This window comes from Odocoileus virginianus, chromosome 32, assembly GCF_023699985.2.
Source record: "Odocoileus virginianus isolate 20LAN1187 ecotype Illinois chromosome 32, Ovbor_1.2, whole genome shotgun sequence".
NCBI classification, from domain to species: Eukaryota; Metazoa; Chordata; class Mammalia; order Artiodactyla; family Cervidae; genus Odocoileus; species Odocoileus virginianus.
Genome location: NC_069705.1, coordinates 23989270 through 24004215, shown reverse-complemented (window position 1 = coordinate 24004215; position 14946 = coordinate 23989270). Strand labels below are relative to the sequence as shown.

At 38.3% G+C, this 14946-nt stretch overlaps 1 protein-coding gene across 2 annotated transcripts in view; it reads right to left on the bottom strand.

Annotated features, from left to right (window-relative positions):
* Window positions 1–14547, bottom strand: part of VPS37A (VPS37A subunit of ESCRT-I) — a 33469-nt gene extending 18922 nt beyond the window's left edge. For both annotated transcript variants that reach the window (XM_020883351.2, XM_020883359.2), the window contains exons 1-4: window positions 14423–14547; window positions 2658–2732; window positions 660–774; window positions 48–148 (exon numbers count right to left, since the gene is read on the bottom strand). In XM_020883351.2, the coding sequence (XP_020739010.1) occupies window positions 48–148; window positions 660–774; window positions 2658–2732; window positions 14423–14547 (416 nt within the window). The remainder of the gene's footprint in view (window positions 1–47; window positions 149–659; window positions 775–2657; window positions 2733–14422) is intronic.
* Between the last annotated feature and the right edge of the window lie 399 nt (window positions 14548–14946).

Sequence of the window (14946 nt, the reverse complement as noted above, 5' to 3'; positions counted from 1 at the left end):
AAGTAAATAAATATGTACACAAACTCTTTTGTTACAAACATACTTACTATGGGAATGCTGTTGAAGCAGGAGCTAAAACTGGAGGATTCTTCCAAAACTCATCCAATAGACTCTGAATAATTTTCCCAAGATCTGAATGCATTGTAAACTAAAAGTAACAGTAATACACAGTGATCAAAATCATTTTAAAAAAAGATTATATTTTCTCATTAGGATAATTTAACTGTAAAACTTATCCTTAAATCCACTTTTGCAAGTCAATAATTAAATGAGAGGCAAAGGATATTATGTCAATTGAACATATTAGCAATCCACAACTTACTATAGAAGCAATACCATAAATGAGGTTAAAAGTTTATTTAGTCAATAATGAACCTGAAATATTTCCACACTTCACTACTGACAGTAATTTGAAGGTTCAAAGGTAAATACTAAGTACAATGAAGTCATAGTCCTTCATGTTAGTGAATCATATACATATCCTAAAAAATGGAAGGCAAATTTGAATTTTATCCCTTCCTAACTACTATAAAAGATCTACTATGAACCCAAGTTTTAACATCAACAGGTCCTCACCACTGAAAAACAAAAACCCTCCAAATCAGTCTTACCTATTAAGTATAGTGAACATTTTGAAATAAATCATACCGTATACATACATTGCTTACTAATGGAGAGGTAACATACACTCCTTGTTTATCCACTAAGTGATGCCGTATTGGTGGATAAACACTGATCACTGGTTTTTCCTGAGGAAATTGTGGAGGAAGCAATCTGGCAAAAGTAGAACAGATTCGAAAACAAAAACAAAGACAACAAATGTTATATAATCATAACTCTAAAACAAAGTTACTTAAAAGCAAATTATATTTTCATACTTTCATTTAGATTAATTATTCAGTAATTAGTGCTCTATTATGGTTGTTGAGTTGAGTGAACCTATACAGAAAGACACACTTTGTCAACAAGACTATAATTAATTCAATATAGTAAAACCTTCTTAATATGGAGTAAGGATAATGTGAATTACAGACTATTCTTCAAACTGGGCCAATTAATTGCTTTCAAACATATCACATTATACCAAACTATCCAAAATTTCAGCTAAAAATTAGACATTTTTATCAGGTGAACCATTTTATGCCAGTCTGGCTTTTTACTGAACCACAGGTCTGGGCATATAATTTTCTGGTGGCTTTCCTTCTTTTGAAATACTGCCAAGAAGTATTTCACTATACACTGAATTCATAATGAGCAAACAGATAAAATGAGATGCACTAGGGCTCGGATACTGGAGCTGACACCATGACTTGGTGCTATGCTGCTCTCTTCAAAATGTCTCAATTAACACATCTCTCCCAACTTTGAGGTCAGTCCAACAGTTTCAGGTAACTAAGTTCGCAATACCAAAAGGAAAAAGAGTAAAAATCTTAACCCTTTCAGACAGAACTACTGCAAATTTGAAATTAGGGAGTGAAATCTAACAATGCACTTTTACTGGACAATGGAACCTTCCAACTCTCTAAAATCTAGATGAATATATCTTTTTAAACTGCCACTCTGTACCCCTCCTGGCTCAGGGAACTATTTGTTGGCAGCATTGTTAAGAGGGAAACTAGGTCTTTGTTGACTTCTCCTACTTAGCTGTACCAGGGCATGTGATGAGAGAAAAAACTACTTCAGGTATATAGATTACACTCTTAAACTACTTTGGAAAAGAGGCAATGAATGGCCTTTGGAGCCCAAACAGTCTGGGTTTCTCTCCTGACTACTGTATTCATTACCTACTTGTGTATAATTTGTTTTAGTTTTCAGGGCTGCTGTGACAATTCATAAAGCTCCCATATATCGAGATAACACAGCATAATGGTTGGCACTGCTATATATTCACGCTTTAATTTCCACTCATTCAACTAGGATTTAATATGGGATCCCACGTGAAGGTACCTCGCTAGGCAATGAGGATCTGACAATGAACAAGCATAGTTTCCATCTTCAAGTTAAGTGCATTTTTACTGTACCTCACTAAAACACTCACTTGAGCAGCCAGCCACCTAATGCAATCCGAGGTAATAATAATTCTTTCATGTTGAAATCTAATAAATGCCCTATGGCTAAATGAGTACTAGCAATCACTTTCCCCAAACTTTCCTCTTTATTACTTAATAACGTCATGATTATATTTTTTACTTCTAATTGTTTTTTCTTTAAAAATAATCGGTAGATCAAATTCAACTCTGAACTTGCTGGTTGATGTATTATATTGGTTGCTGAAAACTAGAATATTTTAACTTGTTTCTGATATAAAGGTGATTGTTCCTCTAACGGTTTCTGCACACGATCCCTTCCACTGTTGTTGTCATGCTCACTCTTTCAGCCTGCCTCCAGCTAAGAGTTTAGTGCAAATCAATAAAAACAATTACATCTTTGTATTCCATTTCCTCTTTCATAGTTTCTTACCACAATCTCTATTACAATGACATATTTAAACCTTTTTATTTCACAGAATTATGTAAGTTTAATAAACTTTAGATACTAGAAAAGGAAATAAATTCACTTTTAAACAGTTTACTTCTGACAGTAGCTAAGAAACAAAATGATAAAAAAGATTTTTCAAAGTCCTATTATATGAAAAAATAGGATACAATTCTACTCACATATTAATGTTAATTGTCAGATTATTTACGGTGAAAGGCAACCTGTATTCCACATCTTTCTGTATTTCAGCTATACTGTAGGAAAAAAATTGAGAAAAAAATTTATCCGAAGTTATAAAAACCATTAATGTTAAAAGCAAACATTAAAATTTGTAGAGTCTACTAAAACTACTTCATTTTAATCACAGAATCTAGAGAGCCAATATAACTTCTATCTTGACGGGGAAATGACCATAGAAAAGATTATCAAATAAGCAGGCAATACTATTCTGAGATATTGTCAGGGGCTTGCTAAGAGATGGAGTTAAGCTGGTGAAGTAAAGAGGCAAAGAAAAACTCTTGTATTAGTGCTACATTGATTACTATCGCTTTATCTAATTTATCACTGTGCTGTGCACTGTGCTTAGTCACTCAGTCTGTCTGACTCTTTGTGACCCCGTGGGGATTCTCCAGGCAAGATTACTAGAGCAGGTTGCCATGCCCTCTTCCGGGGAATCTTCCCAATGCAAGGATCAAATCCAGTCTCCCGTATTGCAGGTGGATTCTTTACTGTCTGAGCCACCGGGGAAGCAATCTATCATTAGTAGAAGCAACTGTGGGCATGGGTTTGAGCAAAATCCGGGAGATAGTAAAGAACTGGGAAGCCGGGCATGCTGCAGTCCATGGGGCTGGAAAGAGTTGGACACAACTTGACTTAGCAACTGAACAAGAAGCAGCAATTGCCAAGTCCTCTAGTTAAAACAGGTCAGCAAGAGAAGACCTACAATCCTGCCACTGCCAGCTGTATTGACAGGGCTTTCACAGTTTAAACTGAGAAGTCTGGATGAGATGTCTCCTACAGCCTTATGATAGACAGAGACGGCTAGCTGCTTTTCAAAACCAAATATTCCCGTTCTTCCTAAATAAGAGAAGCCTGATTTTATTCTGAGCAGCAATGTTGTAGCTTTTCTTGTAGCAAGTTGTTGCTATAGGCTTAAGTTCCAGCCAATAAAACACAGGTAAGTTGTGAGGTGGAATTTTCAGAAAGGCATTTTAAAGGCAACAAAAACTGGTATAGAGTCTATTTGCCCTTCCTGCTTGGCCCTGACAGACAAACTTCGAACAACCATACTGGACCAGGAATGACCCTGAGAATCAGAGCCAAACACTAAGGAAAGCTCAGCAGACAGAAGTAGCTTGGGTCCTTCATGGCTATGGAATCAACAAACTGAATTTACTTCTGTGATCACAATCTGCCTAAGTCTTATCTCTCACATGGTAAATGGGGATGTTAAAAATACCCATCTTGTTAAAAGTGTTGTTAGATTAAGTGAGATAATGCAGGTAAAGCCCTTCCCACATAATACCATAATTGTTCAACATATTTTAGCATTATTAAGCAAGCATTTAAAATATATATTCAAGTTGGAGCCTGTCTAAATTTGTAGTACTAAAGTGTTAAGTCATTTTTTTCAGACACTGTCTTTTTATAGAAAACAAAGTGAATTTGATTAAAATAATTTTTTGGCTAGAAGTGTTCAAATCATTGTCCCCATAATTATGTTCTTGACATTTGTTAAAATTTTTGACAAATTTCCTCCACCAATGAGGTATCAAATAACTAAAGGTGAAAAGTGAAAGTGAAATTCTCTGAGTCGTGTGTCTGACTCTTTGCAACCCCATGGACTGTAGTCCGCCAGGCTCCTCTGTCCATGGAATTCTCCAGGCAAGAATACTGGAGTGGGTTGCCATGCCCTTCTCCAGGGGTTTTCCCGACCCCGAGATCGAACCCAGGTTTCCTACATTGCAGGCAGATTCTTTACCATTTGAACCACCAGGGAAGTCAAAGGTAGTATTTGTAATATTAATGAGAACTGAATCATCATTAACAAATTCCAAAACAGGTTAGCCATGGCAACTGGTGGGTTGAGGACATGCTGCCCCTAAATGTGGCACCTTGGCATCTTGAATATTTTAAAGTGAAGGAATATGAGAAAACAGCAGAAACAAGAAGGTTACTCTGACCTTCTCCCTCCTTATCTTTCTTTCTTAAAACAGAAAATAGATCATAAGACCTCATTAAGAGGTGCCCACCCTACACCAAGAGGAAAGGAGCATCTGAATCTCAGAAGACACAGGGATAGTGAAAGAACCTAAGAAGACACGCTTGCTAAGTTATCATTGTCCCCTGCCCCTCCCACTTACTACAATTACAAGCATGCTTCACTTTATTGTGCTTCACTGATACTGCTTTTCTTTTTCTTTACAAATTGAAGGTCTGTGGCAACTCTGCATAGATAGAGCAAGACTACTGATATCACTTTTCCAATAGCATTTGCTCACTTCATGTTTCTCTGTTACATACCGATAATTCTCCCAATATTTCAAGTCCGCTACCAGCAACAAGACTGCAACTCACTGGAAGCTCAGCTGATGGTTAGTGTTTTTTAGCAATAAAGTATTTTTAATTAGAGTGCATACACTGGTTTTCAGACATAATGCGACTGCACACTTAATAAACCACAGTATCATGTAAACCTAACTTGAACACATCCCGGGAAACCCAATAATTCATGTGACATGCTTCACTGCTGCACAGATCTTCCCTGGGGCTCAAACAGTACAGAATCTGCCTTCGTGTGCAAACCTGGGTTGGATCCCTGGGTCGAGAAGATCCCCTGGAGAAGGGCATGGCAACCCACTCCAGCATTCTTGCCTGGAGAATCCCAAGGACAGAGGAGCCTGGCTGGCTACATCCGTGGGGTCGCAAAGGACAGGACTGAAGCGAATGAGCAGGCATGCACGCTGGCACTCAGCCGGCAATATCACTAAGACATGCTTTGTACTTCTTAACCCACCACATTCCTCCACAACTGTCATCACAACTTTCATCAAGCCCAGTGTAAAATAATCAGGTCCACTTCTTTGGATCTTCATTTCCTTTAGAAGATCTCCCTGATATGTAAAACTCACATTAAATTTGTGTACTTTTCTCCTATTAATCTTTAGTTGGTTTAATTTTCAGACCCAACCCTAAGAGCAAGAGCATCAAGGAAGCTTCCTCCTCTACAATAGTTGCATTAGATAAAATGGCAGATTCTTGTTGTACTTAATTAAAACAAGAATCATTCCCCAAATCTTTATCACAAATTTGAATTTTTTGCTATTTCAAGTAACTTTTAAAAAACTTATTCCAAAAATAATTCTTTCTCATCAAGGAAAAAAAATTATTTTTCCAAATCAGTAAATGTTATTTTACAAGAGTTTTAAATGTCTACATAATGTTCTAATATATTGTTTAACCTATTCTGTACTATTAGATATTGAAACTAAGCAGGACCCTGGGAGTTCCTGGGCATGGAAGTCTTTCTAAGTCCCCATTTCTTGTTTCTAAGAATAGACTCCAGTCTCCATGACCTTGAAAGGGCAAATTCAAACAGTTGCTCATCAGGGATGGGAGGAGATTCCGAGACAAGGGAGGAGACTGCCCCCCACCTCACCCAGCCCCAGGCCAGACTAAAGGCATGGGCATACCCAGCTCCTAATTAGCAACTCTGCCCTTGAACCTGCTGTAAAACTTTTCAACAAATCATCCCAGGTTGGGACACACAGCTTTTCAGGGCACAGGCCGGCTGTGTCTCCCTTTGCCTGGCAAAGTAATAAAGCTATTCTTTTCTATTTCAGCCAAAACTCTGTCTCTGAGATTTTATTCTGATCGATGCAGAGAGGCTGAGTTTTCAGCATCAATATTTAGACTGTTTCCAAGTTTACTGCTATAAACATTCTTACAGTCATATCTTTACATTGACAGGTAGTACTCTTTGGATGTAAACACACACATGTGTTCTAAAGTAATACTGTAATCTCACCCGAGAAAATTTAAATAATCTTCCATTAATAATTTTATTCTCTAGGTTCTCTGAGAACAGTGAATTACTATGGTTTTATTTCAGCGATTCTGAGTCTGTTTTGGACTAAGGAAAGCTGAGACAGGTAACTTTGTCAGAATGTGTGGTTAACTGGCATCCACTATACTTTGACAGCCCCTAAAACTATACGCAAACAGACCTTGAAGTGCAAGAGACACACTAGTTATGGTTAAGATCCCTTTCACAGAAGAAATCACTTATCTCCTTACTTACATTTTGTGTAAACCTGGATTCTGAAACTAAGACTAGGTTCAACTGAACAGCTACCATACACCCAGCATCTCCCCAGGAAATGGAAACAGCGTGGTCCCATTTTTCAGTCTGAAAAAGATCAAGACTCTGATTTCATCATTTCCCCTTGTTTAACTCAAGGAATGGTTTTTAGGTGATCCTTTTTGATAAAAGGTTTAGGTGCTTAGATAAAGACAATTCCCTTAGACAATTTCCCTCTCCCATCTAAATCTCCAGGAAATACTGAAACTGACTTTTAAGAAGCAAATCTACAACAGTGCTGGAAAGTAAAGGGTTCCATACATAAAATGACAAACTCTGAGGAATCTTAGAAAGATAAAAAAAAGATTAAAAAAGAAGAGATTAAAGGAAAAGATAAGTGTTTAAAAAAATTAAATATAGGAACTAATGACAACCCCCAAACATAAGACCAATGCAAAGCTGAAGCCCTTGAGCCAGGTCAAGGCAAACGTGAGTGTGGAAGGTGGGGAGAAGCCCCTCTCTGAGTAGACAGTGAGAAGAAGCCTGGAGCAGCAGGAAGTCAGAGCTCTCTCCTGGTGTTCCAACCTGCAGACCGCAGGCAGTCCTGTCAGCCCCAGAATTCCAAGGGGAGGGAGCCTCTAAGGTGACAGCCCCTCAGGAAGCTCCTGACTCCCACGTCGCCTCCATCTTCTAAAGACAACCACCAGCTTGCCCCACTAGAAAGCAAGTCATTCTTCACCCACCAACCGAGGCAGGCCAGGATACACAGAGCTAAAGACCTACAAAGAAGACTACTACATTTAAGACTTCTCTTAAATATAGAGAAGGCTGGAACAAAACAAAAGCATTAGAGGCACGCACCAAACTCAACAAGCCCCAAACACAAAAACTCAAAGAAACACAATTAGAGAAGCAAACAGAAGACTATAAATTTGTTACAATATCCTCAGGGGAACAAAAGAAAACAGCACTTGAGTTACCAGTCCAAGCCTGTACCATTCTGCTCAGGACAGGACAATAAATCCAGAGACAGTTGTTAGGGCTAGGAATAGAGACTATCTGGAAAGCCAGCGAATCAAGAAGACTGTAGACTCATGTACTAAAAGTACCATCTTGCCAGAGGAAGAGCTCAGGAGTCTTTTACATTAAAAAGGGAGGGAGTAAGGTCAAGTATTTCCTGTTTCTGGTCAGCCTCCAGAGGAGGTGCTAATCTTCTCCCTCCCAAGGCTTTCACAGGTGGGCCTCATCAGGTATTTTACCTTAATGCTGATTCTTGGGAGGCAGGGTTCCTAGGGATGGACCATTATCTGTAGTTGAAGTTTATTGGCAACAACCCTTTAGTAATTAACTTGTAATAGAATACAAAAGCTCTTCCCTATTACATTGCATTCACACACACACAGGCTGGTATGAAAGTGAATAATTAAGAAACTTGAAATTTAAAATAAATAGTTGAATAGATGGTTCACTGCTCTGTTTGGAAGACATTTCATACTGTACCCTACTCTTGGAGAATGCTGATGCATGTTAGCATATTAAAGGCTTTTAGAAATTCCAGAGTACTCAATTTTGTTTTCTGTATCTCTTTGACATAGACCACTTATTTCATAGCTGTTTTTCAAACACTGCTCTGTAGAAGACATCGGATAATGACAAATATGTGCAAACAGCTATAGGAACACAAGATAAAGGACTTAACCTAAACAGAGATGGGGGTAATGGGGTCTTTGGGGGAAAAATAGTATCTGAGCTACATTTAAAAGTCAAGTAAGAGTTAACCCCAGGAAACAGAATCAGGGAAATGAAGTATACATTCCAGACAGAGGAAGCACATTTAGAAAAGCTTCAGTAGGATATAATATTGGGTCTCTAAAAGTCTCTGTATCTTTTGCCATTAAAGAAAGTTTACATTTTGTCTGCTGATACCTTTCCACCAGTCACATCACAATCTTCTGTGACAACCAAGCATTAAGCTAAAGACATTGGCAAGAGTTAGGAAGCCACTGAAAAGAACATCATCAAATTCAAATTTTAAAGATTACTCTGGCACCCATGTGGAAGAGAAAAGGGAATAAGACTGGAGGCAGGTATAGTATGAAGCAATGGTAACACAGATGACTAAGTGAAAACAGGATGACCAGGTTTCTGGCTTGGGTGAGCAGGCAGGAGAGACAGCTTGGAAGAAATTCAGAAGTAGGAAGGGAAGAGTAGATGTAGTCAGATATAACTAGCAATGGAGAAATGATTACCTGTGTGGTAACTTTTTTTTTTTAAAGCAGGTATGGATCGATACTACTATGTGGAAAATTAACTAGAGAGAGCACTTGACTGTTACTATCTATTTAGGAAAAGTATTCTTAAACTGTAACATGCTTTATTGTGTCATATACTCTATAATTGTAACTTTTAATCACTGGTTATAGACTATATGACTTAACATACCAAATTAAAATTCCCTTAATTATGGGACTGTTTGATATACATAATTTTTAAGTTCACTGTTAGGCGTTCGAATTTATAGTCAAAAATATTGACATTTTGTAGGTTTCTGTAGCTTCAATAGGCTGTCATAGCAGATTCTTGTAGGATTTTTTATTGCAGCAAATTAAGGCGATTTTCTTTCACAAGGAAGTTTTATCCTTACATATCTTTAAGAGTTAGATAATGTACATGAATGAAGGCAGTTGCTTGTAGTACAACAGGGAGTGACTGCAAACTGGTAAAATGGAGACGAGAAGCCCAGTAAACAGGACAGCTGCTCTTAAGCTCAAAGCAAATACTGCTATGTGGGAAATGTTGCCAGATCTTTCTATTTTGAAAGAAAAGTTGGAGGGGACAAAGTCTGTATGAGAAATCTTTGTATCTGCTGCGAACCTAAAACTACTCTAAATAATAAAATCTATTTTTTAAAAGTTGGAAATTTGGATATTTTAACGAAAAAAATCTCACACTATGTTGACAACAGATCCATTAAAAAATACAGCATTGAACTGATTAAAACATATACACATATTCTCTTATTACAAACTTTTTGTGGTATAAAGTTTGTATGTGAGTCCTTTTGAGCTGACTGTAAAAACTACAAAAAAGTTTGGAATCTAGGCTTACTCAGAAACCCATGAGTTTACAGGAGACAGCCTTATATCTGAGAGCAGGGGTTAAACTAAACAGCTATAGAGTACAAAACTATACAGTAGCAGACTACAAAGAAGCTACAGACTTTTTAAAGATTTGGCTAATGAGAAAGAATATCGAAGGACTGGTAGCAAAAGAAAATTTCAAAATGATGTTTATAGACTATGGAGATAGTCTATTGTATTTAAGATACAATTAAATCTTTAACTGTATCTTAAAAATGTTACCATTATATTTAAGATACAAATATAAAATAGCTGGCATTTATAGACACATTTTAGTGTGAGTTGGATAATATTCTAGTCTCTCTACATGTATTGTCTGAAACCTTTCGAAATTAAATTTTACATTTCATTTGTGAAGAAAAACTCTCTGGAATGGACTTGCTTTCTGAATGGAAAGTCAGAAGTAGCCCTGCCAGAGACAAATGGACTGGAGATTTGTGAGCGATCCATTAACAATAAGCTGGATAGATCCACGTAGGTTATGAGGCAAAGGTTGTAGGCACACTGATTCCATGCAGTGGAGAGAAGGAATACAATGTTACCTGCTTACTGTGTGTCAGAAGCTCTAATAAATGTTTATATATGTTACTTAAATATCAACAATTCTGCAGGATAAAAATCCCAATTCCTGATTTTATAGATAGGAACTAAAGCTTAGAGTTCACCTAAGTCATGCTGCTTTTCCTGAGGTCATTAATTTTTGCTTGTTTGCATTTATGTTCCTCAAATTCATTTTGTCTAGCACCTCATATCAGAGTGAAAAAGAAGAAAGCAATTCCCAAATTTAAAGCAAATAATACCTCCCAAAATAGATTTTCTTTTTGAATATAAAATAAAAATATCACCAGAATTATCACGTAACAGATTATTAAAATAGAGAAGTCCTTTATTTGAGAGAGCTGATCTTCCTAAGTAAAAGGTAACAAAGACACTATTTGTATAACTTTGAATCTTTGCAGTTAATTACAGACAATATCATTCACAGCACAGCTTCAGGCTATTGTTTCAGAGCTAAGGAAGTAAAATAATAAAGAGGCTAAGTAACTAGATATTGTGAGAGAGGAAAAACCAGGATAGTAGGATGGTAACTGTTGATTTACCATCAGACTCGTATTTTCTGACTGTCAGATGCAGTGCAGGGAGATACTTAACAGCTTCAATTCTAAAGAATCTTTAAATACTGGGATTAGTGTATATCAACTGGGATAGTTTGAACTCCAAGTAATTGAAAAATCAGTTCAAATGTGTGCTTTATTTGTATGTGTAAGACAAATGTACATGTATAACCTTATACAGACAGAAGTCTAGAGGCAGGAAGATTCCAGGTCTGGTTAATTCAGTATCACAATATTATCACAGACTTTCCATCTTTCTACTCTACCACATCCAGTAGTCAGCCTACCTTCCTTCATGATCTAAGCAGTTCCAGGCATCCCATGTAACACAACAATATCCAAAAACAGAAAGAGGCATATCCTTTTAGACATCTCTATTAACTAAGAAAATGTTTCGAGTAGCTCCCCAAAAGACTTCTCCAACTCCGCTGACCAAGATTAGGTCAAGTTTCTGACAATAACTAGTGGTGGGAATAAGATCATCATCACTGGAGTAAACAATCACTATTTACCCATAGAGATTGAAGGGGCTTGGCCTCCATTAAAGAAGTGGCCCTGCAGACCAGGAACCCAAAAAGGCAATGTTCTTTCAAGAAATCAGAAGAATGGAGTTAGATGGCTTAAAGTAAGCTTCTTTAGGAAGTACAAGCAACAACAGAATTAATTCTACTCTTGCCCCATAAAGTCAGGAAATTTAGTGGCAAGCTGAATATTGTGATGACTGTTACTTAGAAAGTGGCATATATTACTTGAGCCTAGTAATCTACATAACTTCCAGTTTCCCTTTTCAGAGCAGACAGAAACATGCTACTATATAACAAGTTTTTGGTCATCATTATGACAGTGTTCCCTTTGCCCTGCCTCACCAATAAGACTTAAGAGAATTTCTTAAGGTAACTAAAAAGAAGTTTAAATTAGGGAAAGGGAATTAAAGAGACTCTTTCCTGATATGGCATTTTTTAAAAATTATAAGCAGTTAAAAGAAAATAGAAGTTGAACGGTAGATGAGTGAATGGGGTGGGAAAAGTTTACTGAGGAGAAGAAAAAAAGTGAGACACTGATGGCAGAGAAACAGCTACTGACCCTGTAAATGCAGAAGGGACAGAGAATGAAACATGAGGCAGGTGGGTGGAGTGCAACAATACGTTAATATTCATAACTGAGGAAGTTTTGTAGTATTCAGTAAAACACCATTTGAAACAGTCTTTCAACTTTTCCAGAGTGCTTTTTCAGAATAACCAATTGCAGTGTCTTTTTGTACAAAAATCTTTAAGTTGTAGTATTGAATTTGGTTACTCAAGCAACATACTGTCAGATACTGCACAGATGTTTCATTTTTACCTGCTAGTTTTAAAATGTATGTCAGAAGTTAAAAGGGCAAACTTAACAAGAATAGGTGAAATATTTTTTCTGGGACCATACCATTCTTTTAAAACTGCCAAGTACATGACCTACTTGATTGTCACCAGAATTATCCAAGTATAGTTTATAAATGTGAAATATTTCAACAAAAACTTAAAATTTTTTTATAAAAGAAACTAAAAGAACCAAAGCAATTGGGTAGCTGTTCATAAAATATCACAAAATACTGTAGATAATGTCACAAGTCTAATTATATGTCCATAATTTCTGGCTCAAAAAAAAAAAAAAAAATAAAATAGATCCTTTCTGCTTTTGATTCAGGGTATTTACTGATCCTCTTAAGCCAATTACAGAATTTCTTAGATTAGCAATTCCTGCCTTCAACTCTAACTTTGTTTGGAAGACACACACAGAAAAATACACAATACATTTCACATCAATCACTTCCCTTATTTACCACCCTTAGCAGCAAGGGACTTTGGAATATTTGAAAATTCAACTCCAACCTCAAAGAACAAAATTTGCCAGATGTGAGACTATCTAACAGAATATCCCAAGGCTTAAAAGCAATTAATTCCAAAGGTATGGTTCTAGAAAGTATTTTGGCAATTGTAAACAAACAGCCTTCCAAGGTGAGAACTTTCGTTATGTTTATTAAAAAGGAGTATCCTTATTTTATAAACATATTTTGTAAGAGTAGCTCTTATAGGTTAGTAGAGAAAACCAGAGTCAAATTGACTTTTAAGAACTCTATGAACTTAATTTTCCAAAAAGAAGCTACCATTAAATCAAACACCATGCTATTCTTTCTTGTTTAATACCACAAATTCTCACTTTTCTAAAGTTCTGAACAGCAGAACAATTGAGAAAAAGAACTAAGGAACACCTGAAGTTCAATCAGCAACAGGCCTCACTATAGCCAAAGCGATTTTGCAATGATTTTTTTCTTTTAACAATACACCTAATTTAAAACAATTTCATTCTATAACTTGTTTAGAAAAAAATTAGCGTAACACATAAAATGGCTCCTAGAAGTAATCGATTTTAATATCTCAGTATTCATTTCAAATATATGAATAGTCTATTAAGATGTTGATCTTTCCATTAAAATACATGCTGACACTCACGTAAATACAGTTGCATAACTAGCGTTCTGCGATTCATGGGGTCTCAAAGAGTCGGACACGACTGAGCGACTGAACTGAACTGAACTGAATTCATATAGAGAGGCTGTTCTAATTTTTTAAAACCACTAGAGGTCACAGATACGTGCAATAAAAACAGCTGAAATAATCTTAATTGCAAAATATTTCTAACCTGACCACGCTGAAAATGAACAAAACGAAACAAAAACAACGCCAGGAGAACAATCAAAATGACTTGAAGGTAATTCCTGAGTGTAGAAACAAGAATCACAAAGTGAGAAATGAACCGACTGATAGTTACCAGCTGCGGGGAGGTGGGTTAGAATGAACAGGGTAAATCTATTAGAGACTTAAGAGGATTGAGTACGTTACTTCCACAAGAGAACTCACTTATGAAAACTGTTTTCCCCTTCCTTTAGGGTTCAAAGTTTTTTTCCAAAAATGGCCCACTATTTGTGAAACTTGCCGATTACTCTTCACAGTTCTTTTTAGCCAAGTACAGAATTTTAACAATTCGGCCAAAGCGGCAAACAGGTGGGTAAAAGGCAAGATTAGTGAGGAAGCCGGGCAGCAAGGCATACTGCAGACAAGACAGGAGACGGATTGCAGTCGTCAGCGGTGTGTCAAGGGAGATGAGGGAAGTCGGAATTAGGGGAGCTGAATAGTGGTGGGGCGGGAGGGTGGGAAGGGGGTCCCGGAAGAAATCCTGAACGTGGGTCAGGGATGGGAGAGCAAGCGTGAGACCCAAGACCAAGGGAGATATGTCCAAAAAAAGGGCGGCAGCTGGCGGGAGTCGGCCTGAGGAGCTGCGAGTGTGGTTAGCACCAGCCCGCCCTCCCGCCCTACTTTCTTCCTCCTGTCGGAGAGGCAGCGACTAGTCACCTGGAGTGTGAGTTCCGGAGGGACTCGATCAGGCGCTGCTTCTGCTGCTGGAGGCTGGTGAGACCACCGGGGGACCCAGCTGCGGAGGAGGAGGCGCTCTTGGTCAGGGGAAAGAGCCAGCTCATCCTCCACGGGTCCCCGGGCCGAGGCCCCGGAAGGCTCTGGCCTGCTTCTCCCAGCGGCTCAGCCCGGCAGTTCTACAGCGACAGAGGAGGAACGGGCAGGGACGGCCCGGCCCAAGTGCTGGGCGGCCACGTCTTCTCTAAGCCGGCCCGGCGTGGGGTCCTCGGGGCCGGGGGGGCATGGTCTTGTCAGCACAGCAGCTGAAGAGAAGGGAACTCGCCGCTCTAGACCGGCGGCCTGACGCCCCAACCAGCCAGTCAAACAGCCGGACCACTTTAACTCTCCACCGCCTCAGCCTCCGTCACCTGCGTGCCCCGCCCCCTCTGCGGATGGCGTCATCATCCGGCGCCCCCGCCCGGACGCGCGAGAAGCGACAGCGCAGCGAGGTGCGGCGAAGCTCC